At 45.9% G+C, this 25736-nt stretch overlaps 1 protein-coding gene across 3 annotated transcripts; it reads right to left on the reverse strand.

The window, feature by feature from the left end:
• Positions 1–218: 218 nt before the first annotated feature.
• Positions 219–22850, reverse strand: ncaph (non-SMC condensin I complex, subunit H). Of its 3 annotated transcripts, none has more exons than XM_085971037.1 (18): positions 22672–22850; positions 18843–19066; positions 16449–16536; positions 14843–14935; positions 12729–12849; positions 12319–12452; positions 11244–11433; positions 9004–9092; positions 7727–7935; positions 7340–7488; positions 6614–6714; positions 5336–5458; positions 3939–4046; positions 3657–3803; positions 2114–2227; positions 1414–1502; positions 904–979; positions 219–655 (listed from the first exon to the last, which is right to left on the reverse strand). In XM_085971037.1, the coding sequence occupies exons 2-18, from the start codon at positions 19058–19060 to the stop codon at positions 596–598; spliced, it is 2109 nt and encodes a 702-aa protein (XP_085827163.1). In that variant the 5' UTR covers positions 19061–19066; positions 22672–22850; the 3' UTR covers positions 219–595. The 3 variants fall into 3 exon arrangements, with proteins under 3 accessions (XP_085827163.1, XP_085827161.1, XP_085827162.1); XM_085971035.1 differs by having other exon boundaries at positions 6614–6717; XM_085971036.1 differs by lacking the exon at positions 22672–22850 and adding an exon at positions 20899–21973 and having other exon boundaries at positions 6614–6717.
• Positions 22851–25736: the final 2886 nt, after the last annotated feature.

The following is a 25736-nucleotide window of genomic DNA, read 5'->3' on the forward strand; positions in this document are numbered from 1 at the left end:
GGGAAATGCGGCAGCCAGTTTGCACACAGCAAGGTCACACAAACAGCAATGAGGAAGTGATTAGATCATATTTTTGGTGGCGTTAGTTGAAAGATAAATGTTGGCCAGCACACCAGGGAGAACTCCCTGCTATTCTTAGAAAAGTGCCGTGACATTTTGAGCCACTGATTTTAAATCAAATTATTCATTTTAAATCCTTAACTCCATTAAATAAGGTATGGCACTCACTACATTTTTTAATTCAATTTATAAAACAAAATACATTAGCCAAAATAAAAGTTTTAAAAGTCTTGAAATGACAGTAGAATAGATAATAGGTACAAATACTTAATGTATTTATATGAAAGTCCTCGCTCTGCTATATTAGCAGTGGTGTTAATCATTTAAAATAAATCTCAAGCATAACTTCAAGGCTGAGAAGCTCTAGACAGGTTTTCCCAAATACATTCTTTACACAAGTGAAGGAAAGACTATGCCTTAGAAAGGCATCCATGAGGTGAGTTACAGCCACAACACTGTCGAGAGGAAAGATTTACAACTATGTACAGTCCCCCTTCAACCAATCGTTTACAGCTATGTACAAGGCAGGATGTCGTCAGATCCCTTGTTTGATAATAACATCAGACAAATCTTCCTTTCCTTCGATTTCAAGATTCTGTAAGATAATAAAACACTGTTTTAAACATGCAACAGCCACCAGACCTCCACCTGGTCCAGTGTCCCATCAGCCACCCCAGCCCTTACTAAACCTAACTGTGATCCAGTGCTCAGCCTTACAGGAGCCCTGGTTCTCTAGCCTGTCACCCGCAGGTTGCGAGGGCTAAACTCTATGCTACTCAACTTTTAGATACACGATGTTCAGTCACTCATGAAATACCTGGTGAAATAATGCTGTATACATACCTTTTCATTGGCTAAGTGCAGCAAACAGGCAAACGCCATGGGAACAGACAAGTTATTTGCCATTGTACTGGGCAATCTGTAGACATAAAAAAAAAGTACTAATTGGACACAAGCATCAGGGAGACTACATATGTACAATTAAGTGCAGAGGCACAGGTATGAAGCTGGCTGGTCTTCAGACCCTACAGACACCCAGTTCTGCTATATTGGACATTGTGTCCCAAAAGAAGTTACCAACTGAATCAATCATCATCATCAATACTTGAAGGAGAAAACATTGCAGGGATATGGGGAAAGAGTGGGACTAACTGGATTGCTCTTCGAAAGAGCCAGCGCAGACTCAATGGGTCGAATGGCCTTCTGTGATGTACCATACTATGATTCTAATCAGTTGAAGAATTATTTCTAAAATAAATTAAGAACAAAATGAGACATATTCCTGGTGGCTAATTGAACAGAGACAGCACACCCTTATTGGTAGGGTGGTCCCAACAAGATAAAGAAACAAACCTTTCAAACAGATTCTTGGTGATAGTTGTGAAGCTTTGCTGTCCTTTCACTGTCATTGCGTTGACTTTCAGCTCCTCAGCCACCTTATTCTGTTTTAAAAAAAAGACTTGCATTTACATAGCACCTTTTACAACCTCAGGACGTCCCACAACACTTTACAGCCAATGAAGTACTTTTGAAGTGTAGTCACTGTTGTAATGTAGGAAATGCGGCAGCCAATTTGCGCACAGCAAGTTCCCACAAACAGCAATGTCATAATGACCAGATCATCTGTTTTAGTGATGTTGGTTGAGGGATAAATATTGGCCAGAACACTGGGGAGAACTCCCTTCTCTTCTTCAAAATAGTGCCTTTACGTCCACCTGAGGGGGCCTTGGTTCAACGTCTCATCCAAAAGACGGCACCTCCGACAGTGCAGCACTCCCTCAGTCCTGCATTGGATTGTCAGCCTGGATTGTGTACTCAAGTCTTTGAAGTGGGACTTGAACCCACAATCTATGAGCACAAAAAGACAAGACTGCGTTTTAAACTGATTTCCAACAGTAAGTTTGCCTGGTGAGCTGGTAGCAGCTTCTCAGGGTAACTCTGGACCTGTGGCAACACAGCTTCTCACACGAGTGCTCAGACTGAGTCTTATAACAGCTCTAAAAGATGCAGCAACTTTCCAAAAGTTACTGATCCTATTCAGCACACTCCTCACCTTTCCATCTAGGATGTGTGTATTTCCAATCAGAAGATCCCACATGTTCTGCTTCAGTCTTTTCACATCCATCTTTTTTGCTGTTTTTGAATAATTCAACAGGATTTTGTTGACCTGTAAAGATTTAGAATTTAGGGTTAGAATTGTAAACTTGCGCAGCTCGTAGCCACCCGCTGCATTTCTCATTCCATTGAACACATCCTGAAGCCCAGACTGGGTACAAGAGCAGGCCTCCAGCTTTACCGGTGATTAAGTGCCTAACACAGTGACCCTTTGCGCAGTAGAATCACCGGGCCATGCTCCAATAAGAGGCTTCAGTGATCAAACCTGCCTCTTTTTCCCTATCTGTTACAAGTGAGTCAGGCTGACGCATTGTCACACATCCCCACCAAGAAGAACATTTGCAAACAGCACTTATTTTCCAGTGCAGGGCCTGCTGAAGCCTCAAGTACAAGTATTCCTACTCCACCCACGCACAGAGGAGCACGTCCCCTACACTGCCTGAATACACAGCAAAAGTAGCTTTGCAGTCTCGACTACAGCCTGCAACTCTACAAGAGTACGGAAGTCTTGCTACAACTGTACAGCGCTTTGGTGAAACCACACCTGCAGTACTGTGCACAGTATTGGTCTCCTTATCTGAGGAAGGGTATACTTGCCTTAGAGGCGGTGCAATGAAGGTTCAATAGGTTGATTCCTGGGATGACAGGATTGCCCAAAGAGGAGAGATTGAGTAGAATGGGCCGATACTCTCTGGAGTTCAGGAGAATGAGAGGTGATCTCATTGAAACATACACGATTCTGATGGGGCTTGACAGGGTAGATGCTGAAAGGTTGTTTCCCCTGGCTGGAGAGTCTAGAACTAGGGGGCATAGTTTCATAAGGGGTTGGCCATTTGGGACTGAGATGAGAAATTTCTTCACTCAGAGGGTTGTGAACCTTTGGAATTCTCTATCCCAAAGGGCTGCGGATGCTGAGTCGTTGAGTATATTCGGCACGGCACGGTGGCATAGTGGTTAGCACTGTTGCCTCACAGCGCCAGGGACCCGGGTTCAAATCCGGCCTCGGGTGACTGTGCAAATTCCACACAGACATTCTCCCCGTGTTTGCGTGGGTTTTCTCCGGGTGCTCCGGTTTCCTCCCACAGTCCAAAGATGTGCGGGTTAGGTTGATTGGCCATGATTTAAAAAAAAAAATTGGCCCTTAGTGTTAGGGGGGATTAAATGCGTGGGGTTACGGGGATGGGGCTTGGGTGGGATGGCTGTCGGTTTAGGGACCGGGTGCTAGGGTTTGGATGATCAGCCATGATCTCGTTGAATGGCAGAGCAGGCTCGAAGGGCCGAATGGCCTACTCCTGCTCCTATCTTCTATGTTTCAAGGCTGAGATAGATTGAGTTTTACACTCTAGGTGAATCAAGAGATATGGAGATCGGGCGGGATAATGGAGTGGAGGTAGATCAACCATGATCTTAATTAATGGTGGAGCAGGCTCGAGGGAGCTGTATGGCCTCTTATTTCTTACGCTCTTATGTAATCCACTTACTTTCTGAGGTTCTGCCACTAGGTTTTCTCCTCCGTAGGTTGTGATGTTTAACCCCTTCCCATCTAGCTCCAAGCCATTCTCGTCTTGCTCCATCGCAAAGGAGTCGTTTGCAGCAACAAACCCATCGTGCTCATCATCACTATCAGACTGCAGGACAAATAAAAAAGGGGAGCCATGCTAAGAAAGGAATTTATTACATTAAAAAATTCACAAGTAGCTCATGGTCATGTTGGCCATTTAAGAAAAATCTGCAGAAGGAGTACGTAAGCAATAGACACAGACCTGAGTTCTCGGGCAGAAGTTTGAAGTATCGTTGGGGTTATTATAATCATATTGCCCGATTCTTTCATCTTGGTCCGAGCTGATATTTTCTTTCACAATCCGCTTTATCTGCAAAGAGTCAATTTTGGTGAAAAGTTTCATACTGATCAAGGGGAGGAAAGTCAACAGTAGAAAATGGAACCCTTACTCTAACTTTGACAGCTGCTCTTTGTTCTGCGCGGCTTGTTTCTTTTAATGCGCGGTTCCTTTAAATTTCTGCGCACGAGCGGTATTTACAATGTAAAAGTTGGTGAGCGGCCTGCGTGGGACCTTTCCCATTACTGTGCAGCCTAGAGAGAACACTGGCGTCAGCATCAAACACTCCTGGGCCAGGGATACACAATCAAATGGAGAAGACAGAGCCCTCTACCAGAATTATTTTACACATACACACCTGAGTGGTTCACAGTCCATCGTTTAACCCCACTCCAGATGTACGAACCAACATCCAGTCTATGGGCACAGGCTAAGTTGTGAAATGTTTATCACTACAGTACCCTGAAGAATGCAGCAGTTGGGCCCCGTCCTCATACTCCAAGGAGCACATTACTACTCCCAACAAAGCGACAACTACCTGTCAAACTGGTGCAGTAAGGAGTGCTCTACAGGATTGGGGTTAAAGGGGAGGGAGCTTTACTCTCCGTCGGAGCCATGTGTATATCTAACCTGCAAGCAGGCCGGTTTCTGTGCCGTATACCCTATGCAATCCTATAAGCAAAGAGTGGTGAGAATGTGGAACTCGCTACCACAGGGAGTGGTTGAGGCGAATAGTATAGATGCATTTAAGGGGAGGCTAGACAAGCATATGAGGGAGAAGGGAATAGAGGGTTATGCTGATAGATTTAGATGAGGAAAGACGGGAGGAGGCTCGTGTGGAGCATAAACGCCAGCATGGACTGGTTGGGCCGAATGGCCTGTTTCTGTGCCGTATATCCCATGCAACAGTGTATGTAGCAGGAGTTTTACGTGGGAGTGCACCCCATCTGAGGGAGACAGACATTCTCATTCAAGTCATTTTCCTCCATTCTATTTTTTTAAGTCACAATTCTAGCTACAAGGGCAGGCAACCTGTTCTCTAGCTTCTGCCTGCCACTTGTGGGTATGGGGTAGTCGTTCTTCTCAGTTTCCAGCCTTAAAAAGAAGCAGCTGGCTTCTCCACAGTGGGACAGCTAATAATGGAAACTCATCACATGGAGAATTATGGAATTGAGCCCAGCTCCTGTTACTCTAGGGCACTGCGTATTCGGACTTCTCCAAGGTGCCTCGACTTGTGAGCACTCAATGAGAGTGAAATATGAAAATATTTTGCCATGCCGCGATTCATTATTTGAATTTATGGGACAATGCGTTCCGTTTACCGTGACAGAAGGTTTAAGGAACAAACGGGTAATGCTGTCTGGATTGTAATGGAAATCTGTAGGCAGCGTCGTCAGCTTTCTACTGTGTCGGTCTAATGCAGCTTTGGAGATTGTTGTGGCAGCCTAGAAGAAACGGAGCACAACAGTAATAGTTCAAACACAGAACCTCTTGCCCACGCACCCACCCAATACATCAAAGAAGTCACACCCCGAATGTTGACACTACATGCAGGGATCCTCAGCCCCTCTAGAAGAGACAAACCGCAGCCCTATACACTGATGTGCCAAATAACGGCCTGAATCCGTGAGGTTAAAGCTTAAAACTAAAGGCCAGAGGGGCGGGGCTAGGGAGGAGCATTAGTGGTTACACCGGTAGAACATTCCAGACATTAACAAGTACAACAACAACAACAACACAAATGCCAGAACACACGAGTTATTTCATCACATACACGCCACATGTTTATACAATGTGGTGATCTCAGGGGAAGGAAGCAAGTATACCGAGTAGGAAGCACCAATGTAGACAGACCATCTTGGATGTACCACCACTGCATCTCACATACACTGTACAATCCCACTGCCAGTCACAGAATCACAGAAACCTCACAGTGCAGATAGAGGCCATTTCGGCCCATCGAGCCTGCACCGACACATATCCCACCCGATCCCCGTAACCCCTACACCAACACATATCCCACCCTATCCACGTAACCCCACGTATTTAATCCCCCTAACACTAAGGGTCAATTTTATCATAGCCAATCAACCTAACCCGCACATCTTTGGACTGTGGGAGGAAACCGGAGCACCCGGAGGAAACCCACGCAAACACGGGGAGAATGTGCAAACTCCACACAGACAGTCACCCGAGGCCGGATTCGAACCCGGGTTCCTGGCGCTGTGAGGCAACAGTGCTAACCACTATGCCACCGTGCTCCCACCAGTGTCGTAAGGCAGTTGTCAGCATCTCACTTTAATTACTCTCAAACTTTCTTTAATCTTTTCTCCATCCCCCTTTCCAATCTCCCCCCCACCCCCACTCTTTTATTCTTCCCGAATAACTCTCAACCGTGGAACTTCTCAGCTCCCCCAGTCTTCCCTTCCCCTTAAACCCTTTTAAAACCAAGCTTAACCACTCCACTTCCTGATTTATCTGGTCATCTCTCCCTTTTAACCTGTATTGTGGGCCTTGGGCCTTCATCTAGGTCCCTCAACTAAAATTTAAAAAAAATACAGTCCCCTGTGCTACACGCTCTAATGTTGTTATATACAAACCCTGGTCTCTCTGAACTGAGTCTCAAGATTGATGTCCTCATCGAAGTCAATTTCAAATATTTTCTTGGTTTGCTTTCGCTTGTTTTTATCAGTGATGGCCTCTGCTGGAGAGAAAAAGAAAAATTATTGAAGGTGCTTAGAATCGCTGACACTCATTCTACAAGGAGCAGGTCCTTTTCTTATACCATTCCTGTGCCGATCACAGTACTCGGTCACATCTCCTGCACTTCTGCTTTAAGTGTGGAATTCAAAGTATTTGCCCAACAAGATTTTAAAAAATCAGTACAGATTTTTTTTTTTTTTTTATATATATATATATAAAGTGCGCCGTCCAATTAAACATTCCTAGTGAAAATGCAGCTGGCCACCTTGGAGAAAAAAATTAAGTTTTGGAGAACCGATTTCAAAGGACTATTTGATCACGGGTAAACAAACATGTTGACATTGCAATACCTCTGGCACAGGCCTCACACTCGCGTGCACTTGCTGTTACACTTACTGACGTAATAAAACTCACTACGCACTTGGTTTGAGTGTAAAGCAAGGCTTTAATCAACTTGTTTCAGAACATGGAGGTCTAGTTGTACTTCACTAGTTCCTTGTCTTACAAAATGTCCCTGGGCCAACGCCCAAGTATTTATACTCTTTGGACGGCGCCACCAGCTGGCCGTCCAGCGTTATTTCACGAGTAGCTTCTTGATGAATGATGAGATTTATAACACTTACCTTTGTGTCGAGCTTTGAAACGCCAGTGATTAGGCCCTGCCCACATCTTCATTATTCTGGGGCTGAAGTAGGAATATTCCCCCGGCTGGTTTGAAAGCTGCACACATAGGCTGCTGAAATCCACGTCTGTGAGAGGGATCATTTCTTTACTATGAAAGAGATGGAGTATGTTAATCAAGTGTCTTCCAATTTAGGAATATTCCGCTGAACAGATTTTCAATCTCAAGTGGTACTGTTCCATCTCATTGGCCACCAGCAAACCTCTTATTTTTGCTCATAATCTTGACTGAATTTAAATGAAACAGGTTTCGACTTGCAGTCCTGGGGAGCACCAGTAATTGCTGTGACCCGCCGGTGTTTCTGGAGCTTGCAAAACACTCCTCTTACCCGTCTTGACTGTGCCCGAACACGGAGGCTTCTTGCTGGTCATCAAAACCCTGTCCCGCCAGATATCCGTCATCATCACAAACATCCCCGTCAAAGTCATCCACCTGAGCGTCACTGCCTCCAGGCTGATTATCCCCAAATTCCGGCTCCGCGTTGATATCGAATAAGTGGTTACTCTTCTTGAATTTCTCCATCATCGAAGAAACAGCCTGGGGAGCAGATAGTGGATAATGCGGTGAAATATTCCGTTGTGGGTATGTGCTTACAAACAGGAAAATGGACGGGGCTCAAAATGGTGGGTTACAAATCAATCTGAATGAGTTGGGGATAGAACTAGAGCAGAAGGATCACCAACACTTTATGAAATTCACAAAAAGTAAACGTCAGATTAATATTAAAATTTATAGTCTCTCAAACCAACACTAAATAGATGAGCACAGTCCATTCACTGAAACACCTTCCACAGAGCAGGAAGAAATGCTCCCTTCCCAGTCACCTGGTCAGTCTTGTACTTATCTATTCTGAGAACAAAAGTTCAAGACTGCAACAGTAATACCACAAGCCATATGCAGCACTAAATAAGAATAGCCAGCAAGGCAACAAAACGCATTCAGCACAGCCATTTCCTTTTGCAGAAAACATTTAAGATGCCAGAACTGTTTATTCTACCAACATATATACAGGAAACTTTGGTTTATCCGGAGGTTAACTGTCCGGAATGCTCGAGCCACCGGCAAAAATCAGGAGCCGTTTCGTTAGGTTTTTTTTCTTTTCGTTGCTTTTTTTTCCACCAGTCAGGCTCTGCAAGGTCTCGCTGAAGCTGTTGCTAAGCTACAGAGACGCTTGCAAGGTACGGCCGACTGTTTAGAAGCTGTTGCTAAGCAACAGGGTTTGTTGCCAGATACGGAGCTCAAAATCTCCGTATGTTTCAACATTAGCGCTGGTTTGGCTGGCAGTTTTGATGGGACAGCAACAGCTCGGTCCCGTCGGTGCCGGATATCAAAGTTTCCTGTACTGACATGAATCAACTGAGTGGCCTGCGGGTGGCGCTGTCCAGGGAGAGTATAAATACTCGGGCACGGGCCCAGCTTGCGCAGGACATTCTTAACAAGAACTAGTGAAGGACACAACTAGACCTCCATGTTGTAAAACAGTTGATTAAAGCTTTGTTTGACGCTTAGACCAAGTGCCTAGTAGTTTTCTTACGTCATATATAGCACGATGAGACTAATGCTGCGGGGGGGGATGTCAGAAGTGTGAGAGACTGCCTGCTTTACCTGATCGTGGGCCTCACTGTCCCACTTTGTAAACTGAAAATCTTCAAATGAAGGACAGATTGTCTTGTCTTCCAGAGACTGCTGAAGGGCTGTCAGGAGTTAAATGGAAACAGAGCTTAAATATAGGGCAGTTTACAGATAAACACATGGAATAAAATCCTGTTACATGCAATATGTCTAGACAATAATGAGGCCAGTAACCAGAGTCAATAGAAGGCTGATATAGCAGTGTGAGCATCAAAACTGGGTCCGGATATGATTATACAAAAGGACGTAGCCAATAGTTTGTTGTAATTTGGGATTGTTCAGGTGGCACCTGCTCGATTGGTGACTTTTAATGTCTCCTGTAAAATCAGTTAAAAAAAACCCTGCTCTAAACCACCCCCATGGCTCCGTGAGAAATGGTGCTGGGTGATAGGCACCAATCCACACAGAACAAGGAGGACTGGAGTTTCAGCACTGGACTGCACCCAGGTAGGTGTGACACACACCTACATCTGTTCTCGTGAAGCTAGGGAGAAGGAAGGAAAAAAAAAATCAGCCAAGGTTCCCAGTACAAATGATGCCAACTGCAAGCGAATGCACAGATGGTAATGAAGAACAAGGCAAGTTTCAATGCTAACACCCTCCTTGGGCAAGATACATATTGACTGTTCCTGTCCAGACTCACTCACGGAGAATGGCCACTTCGAATGGTTGCCAGAGGGCTGCTTTCACTTGTGGAGAGGAGGATTAAAGGGGACTAAACAAAAAGACCATCTGCTGGAAAAACTCATCGGCAGAGAGATTTATAATCACTGCCAGATAGCGCAGGCACACCAGGGCTTCACTCGCCCGCTGGTCGACTGCGCCACCGGATTCCAGGGCCGTCGGTCACTAATCTGGCAACCAGTTATGAATTGACACGTTACCACACCAGACTGGAGCCAGCCCCTCCCCAGATGCTGTGCACCACATAAAGAAAGCTGACTGTTAATTACATGTTAGAGAAATAACTGTGGGCCTAATCAGCGATTTAGCAGTCACCCAAACTGACTTGCTCTAGCCAATCACACTGACACTACAGTCCAGTGACTTGAGAACCTTTACTGGAAAGATCCACTAACAGCAGAAATAGAGGAGGCTATACTACTCATAACCAGCATGTAATCATTGTCCAATAGTGAGAGATTGAACCTATACTCTCTGGAGTTTAGAAGAATGAGAGGCGATCTCATTGAAACATATAAGATTCTGAGAGGGCTTGACAGAGTAGATGCCGAGAGGCTGTTTCCCCTGGCTGGGGAGTCTAGAACTAGGGGGCATAGTCTCAGGATAAGGGGTCGGCCATTTAGAAAGAAAGACTTTCATTTATATAGCCGGACGTCTCAAAGCGCTTTACAGCCAATGAAGTACTTTTGAAGTGTAGTCACTGTTGTAATGTGGGAAACGCGGCAGCCAATTTGCGCACAGCAAGCTCCCACAAACAGCAATGTGCTAATGACCAGATAATCTGTTTTTTTGTTATGTTGGTTATATTTAGGACTGAGATGAGGAGAAAGTTCTTCACTCAGAGGGTGGTGAATCTTTGGAATTCTCTACCCCAGAGGGCTGTGGATGCTCAGTCACTGAGTATATTCAAGGCTGAGATCGATAGATTTTTGGACTCTAGGGGAATCAAGATACAGGAAACTTTGTGTTATCTGGAGGCTAACTGTCTGGAATGCTCGAGCCACCAGCAAAAATCAGGTGCCGTTTTCGTTAGGTTTTTTTTTCTCGTTGCTTTTTTCCTCAACAGTCAAGGTCTGCTGAAGCTGTTGCTAAGCTACAGAAACGCTTAGAAGAAGCAACAGGGTTTGTTGACAGATACGGAGCTCAGAAGCTTCCGTATCTTTCAACATTAGCGCTGGAGTGTCCGGCAGTTTTGAGGGCACGGCAACAGCTCGGTCCCGTCGGTGCCGGATAGCACAAAGTTTCCTGTATATGGAAATCAGGCTGGAAAGTGGAGATGATGTTGAAGATCAGCCATGATCTTACTGAATGGCAGAGCAGGCTCGAGAGGCCGTATAGCCCACTCCTGCTCCTAATTCTTATGTTCTTATGTAAGTGACTGGAAGCATGCAACTGCATACAGTGGATTAACATAGATTATCCTCCTCTTCAGGGAGAAGATAACAATCATTAGGGATACTAAACTTGTAAAAATACTTCTGCAGACACAGAAATGTTACCATTCAGCAATACTTTAAAAAAAAACTTACCTCCAAGGTCAGATAGCTCCACATGGCCAACAGGTGGCAATTCTGGTGCAGGACCAGTTTGAAAGAGCTTGACATCTGAATCAAACAGCAGCTGAGCAGAGTGTCCATACGTCTGGAGATTAACCATGAAAACCCCCACAGTGCTGCATTCATCAAACAACGAGGCGGCCTTCTGGAACATTGGGTCAACCTGCAAAATACAAGATGTCCATTAAACTTCACCTGCAGTGTGTTCTGAACTAGGATTCTTCTATTTGGCTTCTTAAAACAAACATGTTTCCATCTTTCATTCCTCATTTATATTGGAAAATGCAAGTTGCTAACCATTCTTTATTTCATCAGGTCATTAAGAATGGTGTTAAAATTGTTACTTAGAAAAAGATCTACATTCCATGGACTACAATTACATAATTCAATGGGACAAACATTCTAAAATTTTAATGATTGTTATCTTATCTTCTAAAATTTATAAAAGTAAACTAGAACATTCTTCAGCTTCCTGATGCACAATATCACAGTTCCAAGTTAACATAATTTAAAAAAAATAAAAACAGGGTTCCTGCTTCTGATTAGTATTCAGTGATTTCTCCTGGAAGTGTGCATGTGTGGAATTGAGGACAAGGTTCAGCACAGCCATAATTCCATCTTTTTTTAAATATTCATTCATGCAATGTGGGCTTCGCTAACAAGGCCAGCATTTATTGCCCATCCCTAATTGCCCTAGAGAAGGTGGTGGTGAGCCGCCTTCTTGAACCGCTGCCGAGGTGCTGTTAGGGAGGGAGTTCCAGGATTTTGACCCAGCGACAATGAAGGCACGGCGATATATTTCCAAGTCAGGATGGTGTGTGACTTGGAGGGGAACTTGGAGGTGGTGGTGTTCCCGTGCGCCGGCTGCCCTTGTCGTTCTAGCTGGGAAAGGTTGTGGGTTTGGGAGGTGCTGTCTATGGTTGAACAGCCTGCCGACCCTTACCGTCAAGGCTTACACATGAAGAACGATCACTAGCTCAATCGCAGAGGGGTTTTTGGCATGCGTTGAATCGTACAACCACCTTCGGGAGAGGCAAAATAATCTCACCTCGCACTTCATGTCGCTCGCTCCGTACGTGATGTTGCTCAAGTTCTGTTCAATGGTTTTGTATGAATGCTTCTTTCTGTGTTGTTTCTGAGAGCCTTTTGCGTTCACAGCATCAGAAGAACCAGGGTTTACCTCTAGACACAGAGAAAGCACAGCTATAGTATGTTGGAACACCGAGGGATTGTAAAATTTATAAAACAGGGCCTTTCCCAGCTCCCTAAATCACAATTCTATTTTTATATTTTTATACAAGGGAACTGGAGGGTAAAATATCAAGTACTTCACATTAAGATAGGACTGTTTCTCTCATCTTGTAATTGCCGCATTTAATGATGCAACCAAGTGGTGAGGAGTAATAAAACTAAACTTTCCTTTTAAACAAGAAAGATAAAAAAATTGCAGTGGCTCACCTGCACCCGGCTCTTCCGAGACCTTCCCCAGGCCCCCCAGGATCCTGAACACATCCGAATGAACAGCATCCACTCTCACAGCATAGATCTTAGTACTGGCATCCAACGTGCCAGCTGCCATCTGTAATCAATTACAAAGTACCAGGTTAACAAATCGGTGCCATGCACGCAAGTTACTTCAGTTAACTATTAGCAAAATAGATTAAATTACCTACTGTACATACAGTCATTTACATTCATAGAATGAGGTTCAACCACCATTATACAAATAAGAAAATCATAGTACATTGTCCCTCTAAGACTTTGATATGACCATAGCCAGTAAAGAAGCATCAGTGCCGGGTATCTTGAGCAGTCATATCGTGCACATAAGCAGCTTGCTGTTAGAACATAAGAATTAGGAGCCATACGGCCCCTCGAGCCTGCGCCGCCATTCAATAAGATCCTGGCTGATCTTCGACCTCAACTCCACTTTCCTGCCCCGATCCCAATATCCATTGATTTCCCTAGAGTCCAAAAATCTATCAATCTCAGCCTTGAATATACTCAATGACTCAGCATTCACAGCCCTTTGCGGTAGAGAATTCCAAAGGTTCACAACCCTCTGAGTGAAGAAATTCCTCCTCATCTCAAGACTTAAATGACCGACCCCTTATCCTGAGACTATGCCCCCTAGTTCTAGACTCTCCAGCCAGGGGAAACAACCTCTCAGCATCTATCCCGTCAATCCCCCTCAGTATCTTATATGTTTCAATGAGATCACCCCTCATTCTTCTATTCGACGAATACTTATGTGACTAAAGCGAGCGCCAACATATCTCGAGTCATAACTAACAAGATGTTCTAGCTTTCCTGGAGCACTCAGAAATGTGAGGTTTTAGGAAAGCTATTAGTTGAGCCAATTGTCTAATCATGGGAAGAGAAAAAGGTGCTGGTGTCAAGAAAGCTGCCTTTACTGACAAGCATTTCAATCTGGGTGCTGACATCATGCCAAATGGGAAACCTTTGCATCAGTCGCTCACTCTCACTATATTAAACTCCAAGAATTTTTGATCGGGCAAACCAAAATATATTATACGGAGTTCTAGAGATCCATCCAGTTATCTGAACCTGTGGCCTGAAGATTACCATCTTCAACAACCTGTGAATAAAGTAGTTCAAGACACTGAGGACCAAGAAACCTGTCCTGGACGGAAGAGCATTACCCGCAGACAGGCGTGCCTCTGTCTGCAATGTTAATCTTGCTGATAGGTAAATACCACTTCTAATATGGCTGGTAATCACAGCTTCCTCAGTCATGTAACTTGCTCTTTGACCTCTCTTTGGAGGCACAGGGCTTCTACCCTAGTCAGATTTCCCATTTCTTGTACTCGGAATATTGAAGAGGAAACCACAACAGGTGAAGTGCACTAAAAACCATGACACTTGAAGCTGACGCACACTGTGACTCAGTCAATAGTTTACTGTTGGTACCGTGGTCCTAGAAACAGCAGTCATCCATCCTACCTCTTTCTTACCCGGGACTCTTGCACGTTTTTATTTGAAAAGTGGACTAGACCTGCAATGATCTAGATCGAGCTCAAACAATGGGAATACAACTTGCTCACTGTGTTGCAACTGAAACCAAGGTGCAGTGCTGACAGTGAATCTGGCAGATAAAAGTCCCTGCTTTGGAGCAGAAGGCCCAAGTAGAGGGATCACCAAAAGAGAGAAGGCAGGGAAAATTAAGAATAAATTATAACCCATTCAAGACTTGCACGTTGTTGCATTCAAAAGCTAATGAAATGTTACACCGGTAGAAAACCAAAGAGCTGGGACACTGGACTCCAAAATCTTGTGCCTAAAGGATTTGCAATATCCAACATCCACTGAACTAAATCCAAAGAATCACAGGGCACATCTCAAGCACTTTCCCTTCATCTCGGCAACAGAAGATGACTAATGAGATGTAATCCAAACTATAGAGATGGAGCTAACAGAGATCATGTCAGTCACATGGCTACTGTAAAGTGGCAGAAGCCCTAAAGGGATGGTCTGGCCCTCTAGCAAAGTCACAGGGGAGATATTATAAGAATCAATTTAATAAGATCTTCTGTATTGTACGCATTTCTAACCTTGAAGCTGGTGAGTTCAGATTCCTTCTCTTTGAGCAGGTCAGCCATGTAATCAATCAGGTGAAGACCAAATGCATTCTTCGTGGTGATTTTCTACGAGAGTCACAGAATAAATATTGCATTTATATAGTGCTGCTAAAAACCCCACCGTTGTCATTGGAATATTGTCCAACACCTTGATGTTAAAATCCCCATCCTCATGTTAAAATCCCTCCATGGCCTCACCCCTTCCTATCTGAACTCGGCAGTGTGAGCGCTCCTAACCCGGGAGGGTGAGCCCTGTCTGTTCTCTGAGAGCACTGGTGTTAGCATTGTGAGCTCTGGAGCCTGGCTGTCACAAAGAATGGATCAAATTACACATTGCAAAGATCTTGATTACTCCAGCAAGCAGGATTAAATTACACATTCCAGACAAACTGTTGGATGTGTCTTGTCCGCTAAGGGGACCAATCAGAAATTTGGTGTTGCAAATAGACACACCCGCTGCAAATACCTTTTTAGATTCAGTGGTGTCAGTCACTTCCTTAAGTGGTCCAAGTGCCTACTTTTGAAATGGAACTTGACTCCCACTGCCTTACACTTATGCAGTAACAATGAAACTCCATTGTGATCTGGACCAGATCTCCATGTGTACTCCTTCAATCTCTCAAAAGGTGGATTGAGGTAACACTAGGTGTAGCCAGCTGTTGCTTGACGGACCTAATGATTTTTAATAGCCTCTTACCCAACCCAGAGAGATCAAAAGAGTTCTTCAACACCAAGGTGCTAGGTGTCTTTCTGAATAACCAGATGTGTCAGTTTATTGGCCATTGGTTAGTTTCTGAATAACCAGATGTGTCAGTTTATTGGCCATTGGTTAGTTTCTGAAAGAACCAACTCCCCATCTCACAACATTAATTACAATTTATCTGCCTACAGATCCATAATCCATCACGGGGTTATCTTGAGAAGCTTTTAGGCAAGCTTTTGCTAAAATCACGTTTTAACATAGCTCATGCCCAAGTCTCTTGTGTGAAAGAATGGGCAAAAAAAACAAGCATTTTGTCACATCAATGCCACACAGGATGAATTACACTAAATGCTCGAAATAAACAGCAGGACATAAGGCATAACCTGAATCTGCTTTTTTAAATTTCAGATGTGTATTTCCAACATTTTCTGTTGAGTTCAGATTGCCACCATGTGCCGATTTTAATATAAATGACCAGTTAAACTTTAATGGCATTGTTGAAGAACTAATGTTGGCCAGGATGCCCAGTGAGCTCTCTGTTATTTGCACAGCTTTTATCACCTGAACAGGTAGACGTGATCTCAAGCCTCACCTGAAGGACGGCACTTCTCACAACGCAACACTCGATCAGAACTGCAATGGAGTGTCAGCCTAGATTGAAAGGATGATCCTTTCAAAGTGATTCAACAAGTACTGGGTTCCTCTTTTGGTATAAGTAGTTCCTCTTTTGGTAAAGTACTGGGTTATGCTAGCTACAAGACCTAGGAGTACAAGACGGCCCATTTTCTTTTCTAAATATGAAACATTTTGAGATTGCAAAGGACAAACCGGTTCAGTTTTCAAGTGAGCACAAAGACAGCCATCTACAGTACTTACATTTTCAGAACACAGTTTGATGCAGGTAGAATAGTGTTCAGATATCTGATTATTTGACAGCTTGGTTACAAAGGATTGGGGGGTCCCCCTGCAACAATGAGTGACAGTCAGAATGAGTTAGTTCCGTGTACAGGAGCTGCTCATGCACTGCTTAGCATCCAGCCAAACCTAGGCAGAAGAAACATGACAATAAACATGACCAGCAAAGCCAGTCACCAATACTGTCTCAACATGTAATTGCAGTGGTACCCAACTTTTTGCTTGAAGGACCCTTTACAAATTGATTAGTAATCACGGACCCCCATCTAAATTATACTATATAATTCTCATAATATGAAAGTGCTGCATGTAAAGAATGTTTTAATAATACTTTTAAGAAAACAGGTATTTACTTACAGATATCAGTGGGATGGGTGTGCCTCCTTCTTACACCAATTCTGGGTATTCTGCAGCAACAGACGGCCACTATTAGTAACTTGGGGGGCGATTTTCTCAGCCCCGAGGAGGCGGATCTGCCAGGGAAATGGCAGAATTTGGGGGCGTGTGGCAAACCTCCATGCCATCTTCCCAGGAGGCGGGTAGCTGTCCCGTGCCGGGTCCTGTCTCCTTGGAGGCGGGAAGAGATTAAAGCCTATTAATTGACTGTTAACAGGTAGTGAACAGGCAGAAAATAGGATTATCCCCTTTTTGCCCTCACAAGTGCGGGCTTCCCGAAGGCTCCAAAACCCGCCGGCTCAGCTCAGCGAGTACTGGGTCTGCGGGGGTCGAGGGGTGCAAAAGTGTGGTGTGAAGGTGAGTGATGGGTGCAAGAGTGGAGAGGTGAGTATCTGAGGTAAGTGCAAAGTGTTTTTAAAAGTGTACTTACCTTTGTTTCTTCCTGCAGGCTTCAGTCGGTTTCTATGCGGAGAGTCTCGGACCTCCGTGCTGCAGATGAGAGATGTCCGTTGCATTCTCATATATGCGACAAACATCTCAATTCTGTAAAAGAAAGAAGGTGGATGAGGTCTTGTATGCAAGACCTCATCAAACTGCAGAGATTGTCACTGTTTGACAGCTTCACAGAGCTGTCAAACGATGACAATTCATCTGTCAACATTTTTTGACAGTTGACATGTCATGCGTTGACGTGCTCTGCAACCGGCTTTCCCTTAATTGGCCTGCTGAGCCCACTGGGCAGGCTTAGCAAGGTCAATTAAGGGAAAATAGCGCGGGTTGGCCACAACTCGATAGAGGCAGGACTGAAACAAGCAGCAGTCCCGCCTCCAATGCGCCTCCATTCACAAAATCGCCCCCTTAGTGCTGGACAATTTTTAAAGCCGTCAGCAGGCTGGCCAAGATTATTGAGGGCATGCGCACCCATGCACGTGCTGCTGGAAGCACGACTCACCGCCATACTGTCCCACTGGCAAGTTCTGTAACGGCTGCACTGTGGGAGTGTAGGTGTTTGCGTGAACGTGTTCAGGCACATGTTTGAAGGGCCCCCGCAGGCACTCTGATCACGTGTCGGGAGGACAGCACAGGGTCGCGGTGCCATGGAGAGGAATCGGCTCGACCGGCAGGGAGCGCTCGATGCAAAGTGAGAGAGAGCCGTGGGGCCTCTGAGGAGGCAGGCCCAGGTGTTGAAAATAATTTGCAAAGAACTGAATCAGTGTTGGTTTTATAAAGAGGAGCAGACTTGAAATTACCTCTGGTCAGTGTCTCTATGGATCCAGGGGTCCGCAGACCCCAACTTGAGAGAGACTGCCCCAGAGGATGCCAGGGCTTCAGGAGGAAGAAACATAGAAGATAGGAGCAGGAGTAGGCCATTCGGCCCCTCGAGCCTGCTCCGCCATTCAATGCGATCATGGCTGATCATCCAAATTCAGTACCCTGTCCCTGCTTTCTCCCCATATCCCTTGATCTCCTTAGCCTTAAGAAATACCAACTCCTTCTTGAATATATTTAATGAATTGGCCTCTACTGCCTTCTGTGGTAGAGAATTCCACAGGTTCACCACTCTCTGGGTGAAGAAATTCCTCCTCATCTCTGTCCTAAATGGCTTACCCCTTATCCTTAGACTGTGACCCCTGGTTCTGGACTCCCCCGCCATCGGGAACAGCCTTCCTGCATCTAGTCTGTCTAGTCCTGTTAGAATTTTATAAGTTTCAATGAGATCCCCTCTCATTCTTCTAAACTCTAGCGAATATAAGCCTAATCGACTCAATCTCTCTTCATACGTCATTCCTGCCATCCAAGGATAAAGAAATCAGGGGCACAGTCGGTTATAAAGCAGTAAGGACTATGCGGCGGGAAGACAAAGAGTTCTGCTCCTGAATATCCAAGGATCATTGCTGGAAAGTGAACTTGTGTGCATGTTAAGTGAAGACAAGAAGAAATGACGCAGTGAGCCCCTACCTTTGCCCTGGGGATACCAGCGGGCTCTCTATGCCACTCAGCTGTATGTCGGTCACCTTCGAGCGTCTCCTCTCCCTCCTTTCACGTTCATCGTCATTTGCTGCAACATCCATTTTTATGGCAGTCTTTAGGCTCGGAATAGCCTGTCGCTTTGTAGCCGGAGAAACAAAAGTGTGGTCAGCAGAGCCCGCTTGGGACACTGGTGTGGAGGTATTCATTTTGTCCTGTGAGAAGCAAACACTCGATAAGAACACCCAACAATTATCAAATCTCTTTAGCAAGGCAAACTAGTAGTATCAAAATACTCATGCAAAAATACAACATGCAAGAAATATACAGCGAGTCCATCAGCATCTGAAAACAGAGAAGACAGGTTATCATTTAGGCTGTACACACTTCATCAGAACAAAAATGTCATTACTGACATCAAAAAGGGACATACAAAAGCAATCCAGTTGCAGTTACTTCTGGATCTCATCTCTCTAATTGTCTAAGATGTGTGTTTCTCAACTTACTCTTATACTTTGCCATCTTACTTGTCCACCTTTCGTAACTCCTTGGAAACATTCTCACATGAACCCTGCTTTTAAGAAAAGTGATCCCTGTGGCCTTTTAAACTATCACTCTATTTACCTCACACTGGTACTTTCTAAAGGTGTGTTAGTTGCTGTTAGATTATCCATGATCACCAGTACAGTTTTCAGCATGGCTGTTCCACTCGCCTTCAAGTTCTCTATTACACATCTTCTGAACCCTCTGGTAAATCATCTGTCACAGCCTTGACTGGAAGTGCGACCACCACATCTGAAAGACGGCAACAATGCCTCAGTACTGAAGTGTCAGCCTGGATGACGCGCTCAAGTCTCTGGAGTGGGACTTGAACCCACAATCTTCTGACTCAGAGGTGAGGATGCTACGACTTCAGTCACGGCTGACACCATCTGCTAAAAGTGCCATGTTCTGCCAAATGCAGACCTGGACAGGGGCTTCAATCATGGCTTGAATTTTAATGTTTGCTTTGCTGTTGATAAAAATCCAACAAAAACTTTACCCTCAATAATGAATATCTCCACAACACAAGACATAGAAGCACAGAATGATACAGCACTGAAGGAGGCCATTCGGCCCATTGTGCCTGTCCCAGCTCTTTGGTAGAGCTCTCCAATTAATCCCTCTCTCCTGCTCTTTCCTCATAGGCCTGTAAATTTTTTCCCTTCAAGTATTTATCCAATTCCATTTTGAAAGTTACTATTGAATCTGCTTCCACCGCCCTTTCAGGCAGCGCATTCCAGATCGCAACAACTCGCTGTGTAAAAAAATGTTTCCTCAAGTCACCTCTGGTTCTTTGGCCAATCACTTTAAATCCGTGTCCTCTGGTTCTCGACCCTTCTGCCACTAGAGAAATTATCTACTCATTAAAAAGATAAGGAGCTGCCATGGCAGAGCTCAATCAGCTCACTGGCCTACTTTCGCTCAATAATAAAAGGTATTTAATAACCACACTTCAGTATCCCAATTAAACCTTACTGTCCCGAGAGTGCACTCAAAAACTGATTTCCAGGCAGTACGTCATGCAACAGCAGCAGCTTGCATTTATAAAGTGCATTTAAAGGTAAAAAAATCATCCCAAAGTGCTTCACAAATACAAAAAGACAATATAAACTGAATTGTGTTATTATAGTAATAAATCAAGGAAACATTTTTTTCTGATTGTACCTGAAGTTGGTTGGATGTAGATTTTTTTTTTTTTTTTTTAATTCTCCCCCCAGTCTCCCCCCCCCCCCCGCCACATGCCCCGTTCAAGCTCGCCCAGCCTACATTTACATTCCGCAAAGTAACCATGTTGAAAGATCTGGCCTTTTTACTCCAAAATCCCAGAGTATTTTCATACAGTTACAAGCCAGGCCCTTCCTTACACTCCCACTCCAGAATGGACCAACAAAGGAAATTTCCCATTCTTTTTCTCTCTCTAATGTACATTTTTAATAAGATTTTCACAAATTGATCATGCCTTTTTTATGGTCTGATCGCTGTCACCTTCAGATTTTTCACTTACCTTCAAATTTCTAATCTTCCCTCTACCCACTCATATATTTTGGGTCTCTGGGCGCTCTTAAATCAAGTTTCACTCTCTCCATTATGTGAATGCTTATTTAACATATTGGTGTCAATACACAAAGGTTTTCTGACATACTTCTTGTGTATTGCTTTTAATTTATCTAATCAAATTGCTTCTACTCCGAGTGATAGCAGTGTGTCATACAGCTCAGACACTATCCAGATATGCAGTACGACAGGGGTATTCGAACTACTGTGAGCCCTGGCAATTCAACTTCATTTTGCAGGTTTATTTCTCATTCATGTTCGTCCTGTTTCTATTTGGTGGGCCTGGAAGTTTGGAAAGGGTTACATAGGCTATACGGAACAGAAACAGGTCATTTGGACCAATCAGTTTATGCTCCATTCGAGCCTCCTCCTGTCTTTCCTCATCTAACTATCAGCAGAACCCTCCATTTCCTTCTCCCTCATATGCTTGTCCAGCCTCCCCTTAAAAGCATCTATACTATTTGTCTCAACCACTCCCTGTGGTAGCGAGTTCCACATTCTCGCCACTCTCTGGGTAAAGAAGTTCCTTCTGAATTCCCTATTGAATTTCTTGATGGCCTCTATTTTTGCTCTTCCCCACAAATGGAAGCACTCTATCTGTGTCTTCTCTATCAAAGCCTCTCATGATTTTAAAAACCTCCAATAGGTCACCCCTCAACCTTCCCTTCTCGAGAAAAAGAGAGACCCAGCCTGTCCATCCTTTCCTGATAGGTATATCCTCGCATTTCTGGGATCATCCTTGTAGTCCATTAAAATCCTGTGCCTATTTCCTGTGTTGTTCCCTTTATTGAACACGTACACCAACAGGCCCCCCTGACAGGTATAAATCCCGATGGGATTGTTGCATTACTGAGACAGAAATCCTAAATTGAAGCAGGGGCAACCTATAAGTATCTGAAGTTTATGAAAGGCATCCTCTAACTTTGTACGTAGCCCAAGAAGATTAGACTTTAAAAGGTTTGGCCACTGCTTGCAGGCAGCCTGGGTGCCCGGGGCACTCCAGCAATGATTGAAAGCTTGGGGGGCTGTAGCAGAAGGCAGGGGTCACCGCGAGCAGCCCGGGGCAGGGGTCACCGCGCGCAGCCCGGGCCCGGGGGGGGGGCAGGGGTCACCGCGCGCAGCCCGGGCCCGGGGGGGCAGGGGTCACCGCGCGCAGCCCGGGCCCGGGGGCAGGGGTCACCGCGCGCAGCCCGGGCCCGGGGGGGGCAGGGGTCACCGCGCGCAGCCCGAGCCCGGGCCCGGGGGGGGGCAGGGGTCACCGCGCGCAGCCCGGGCCCGGGGGGGGGCAGGGGTCACCGCGCGCAGCCCGGGCCCGGGGGGGGGCAGGGGTCACCGCGCGCAGCCCGGGCCCGGGGGGGGGCAGGGGTCACCGCGCGCAGCCCGGGCCGGGGGGGGGGGCAGGGGTCACCGCGCGCAGCCCGGGCCCGGGGGGGGGGCAGGGGTCACCGCGCGCAGCCCGGGCCCGGGGGGGGCAGGGGTCACCGCGCGCAGCCCGGGGACAGGGGTCACCGCGCGCAGCCGCAGCCCGGGCCCGGGGGGGGGCAGGGGTCACCGCGCGCAGCCCGAGCCCGGGCCCGGGGGGCAGGGGTTACCGCGCGCAGCCCGGGTCAGGGGCAGGGGTCACCGCGCGCCCAGAGCTTGCCGTTGAGGCCTAGTTTCCTTCACCCGCCCAACTCCACACAGCAGATCGAAAAAAAGGAACCCCAAACTACCCCGCATTGACCTGATGCCGCTGGAATGCCCTTCAGCCGACGACGTTTATCCCTCCCCCGGTCTCGCGGAGCACTTTTTCCTCCCACCGTCCCCGGGGGTGCCGATTTCCTCCGAAGGGTTTTTTTTGTGTTATTTTTTTTTTGCGGCGTCCGTTGCTTTCACCGAAATTCAAAATTTCCCGCGGCTCGACTGTGCGCACGCGCAGCTGTCTCCGGGCGGACTGTGCGCGCACGCGCAGTTGGCTCCGTGCGCACGCGCGGTTGGCACGGGGCGGACTATGCGCACGCGCGGTTGGCACCGGGCGGCCTGTGCGCACGCGCAGTTGGCTCCGTGCGGACTGCGCACGCGCAGCTGGCTCCGGTTGGACCGGGCGCGCACGCGCGGCTGACCAGACGACAGCCCACTCTGAGTGTGTGTGTAAAGAATTTCCTGACATCAGTCCTAAATTTCATTATACTAATTTGAAAGTCTTTTTTTTCTATTCGTTCATGGGATGTGGGTGTCGTTGGCAAGGCCAGCATTTATTGCCCATCCCTGGTTGCCCTTGAGAAGGTGGTGGTGAGCTGCCGCCTTGAACCGCTGCAGTTCGTGTGGTGAAGGTGCTCCCACAGTGTTGTCAGGGACAGTGTGCCCCATAGTTGTACACCCACCCCCACAATTTAATCTGTAGTAATATATCGGTTTTAGCTTTTTTCATTCCATTTTTTTACAACATCTTGCATTTATATAGCGCCTTTAACGTAGTAAAACTTCCCAATGCACCTCATAGGAGCGTTATCAAACAAAATTTGACACCGAGCCACAAAAGCTTGGTCAAAGAGGGAGGTTTTAAGGAATGTCTTAATGGAGGAGAAAGAGGTGGAGAGGTTTAGGGAGGGAATTCCAGAGCTTAGGGCCTAGGCAGCTGAAGGCACGGCCGCCAATGGTGGAGCGATTTGAAATCGGGGATGCTCAAGAGGCCGGGATTGGAGGAGCGCAGAGATCTCAGAGGGTTGTGGGGCTGGAGGAGTTTACCATGATAGGGAGGGGCGAGGCAATGGAGTGATTTGAAAACAAGGATGAGAATTTTGAAATTGAGGCGTTGCTTAACCGGGAGCCAATGATGGGTGAACAGGACTTAGGACACGGGCAGCCGAGTTTTGGATGACCTCAAGCTTACAGAGGGTAGAACTTGGGAGGACAGTCGGGAGTTCATTGGAATAGTCAAGTGTAGAGGTAACAAAGGCATGGATGAGGGTTTCCGCAGCAGATGAGTTGAGGCAGGGGCGGAGACAGGTGATGTTACGGAGGTGGAAATAGGCGGTCTTAGTTATGCCGCGAATATGTGGTTGGAAGCTCATTTCGGGGTCCAGTCTGACACCATGGTTGCAAACAGTCTGGTTCAGCCTCCAGACAGATGTTAGGGAGAGGGATGGAGTCAGTGGCTAGGGAACAGAGTTTGTGGCGGGGACCGAAAACGGCTTCAGTCTTCCCAATATTTAATTCGGAAGATGTCTCTCACCTCTCAGATGCCTCCTTTCAAAGCTGAAACACCTCCTAATAAGGTAGTCAAGGGAGTGTCTATATGGACTTCCAGAAGACATTCAATAAGGTTCCACCCAAGAGATTATTAGCAAAACCTGAGAGCACATGGAATTGGAGTAGCCTTTTAACTTGGGTTGGAAATTGGTTGGGAGGTCGGAGACAGAGAGTGGGGATAAAGGGTCTGATTAGCAGGATGTGACATGTGGTGTTCCCCAAGGATCTGTTCTGGGGTCTCAACTTTTCACCATATTTATTAATGACTTGGATGAAGAGTTGCATATCCAAGTTCGTGCAGATGACACTTAAGTATGGACGGTAAGTAGTACAGATCGGAGTAGAGAGCTGCAAAGGAATATTGACAGATTACGTGACTGGGCAAAACTATGGCACGGAGTTCAATGTGGGCAAGTGTGAGGTCATCCAGTTTGGATCTGAGAAATACAAATCGGAATATTTTCAAAATAATGAGCGACTAGGTGCTGTTGAGGTGTTTAAAATGTTAATAGGATTTGATAGGGTAGATACAGAGAAAGTATTTCCTCTGGTGAGGGCATCAAGAACAAAGGGACAATCTTAAAATTAGAACCAGGCCATTCAGGAACAAAAACAGGAAGCACTTTTTGCACACACAGGATAGTAGAAATTTGGAACTCTCTTTTCGAAAATGCTGTGGATGCTGGGACAATTGGAGGTTTCAAGATTAAGATAAGATTTTTGTTCGGTAAGGGTATCAAGGGATATGGAGCGAAGGCGGGAAAGTGGAGTTGCGATGCAGATCAGCCCTGATCTAATTGAATGGGCCCGAGGGACGTGGCTGACTCCTGTTCCTAATGTTCCTCAGCTTCTTCTGCCTTTTCTTACAAATCGGACCCTTGACACTATTAATCAGTCTGCGGCTCTTCTCTGCACTCAATCCAGTGCCTGAATGTCTCCTTCATTACTCAGCGACCAAAATTGGACACAGTGCAGTATGACAACAGCACTCTATAGTTTGATCACAACTTCCTCACTTGCTATCGCATTCAACGCTCTATCGTCTCTGTACCAAGTTACCGAGCCAAACTCAGAAGAGGCATCCCTGCACCAGTGATGTAAATTTAGCCATTTCACACAATTGATAGCCCACAGGATTGCCAGATTTAGTGCAGACTATGTATGGACTGTTTTATGCTATGACGTTACCACTGGGAATAGCGCCGAGACTGCAGAGAGACTTTCATTCCGTCAGTCTCAGCTGAAACGGAGTTCCTGGTGGGAAAGGGCAGTGGGCTAACCCACCGCGCCATCCACACTCCCATTTCTTTTGATTAGATTGATTAAATTAAAAACGATGTAAAATTCCATGGATTTACTACGGAATCTCACCTGTCCAGCACAGAGCTACAAGTTACCACCATTCCTCTGTTGCTGAAGTATGGTGAGTGCTGCAGGGCACAAGATGCCAATGGTATGATAGCCTTTATTTCAAAAGGATTGATGTATCAGAGTAAAGAAATCTTACTGCAATTATATTGGGCCTTGGTGAGACCGCACCTGGAGTGCAGTTTTGGT

Source organism: Somniosus microcephalus, chromosome 30, assembly GCF_052327205.1.
Source record: "Somniosus microcephalus isolate GS21.2 chromosome 30, FLI_Smic_1.0, whole genome shotgun sequence".
Classification (NCBI taxonomy): Eukaryota; Metazoa; Chordata; class Chondrichthyes; order Squaliformes; family Somniosidae; genus Somniosus; species Somniosus microcephalus.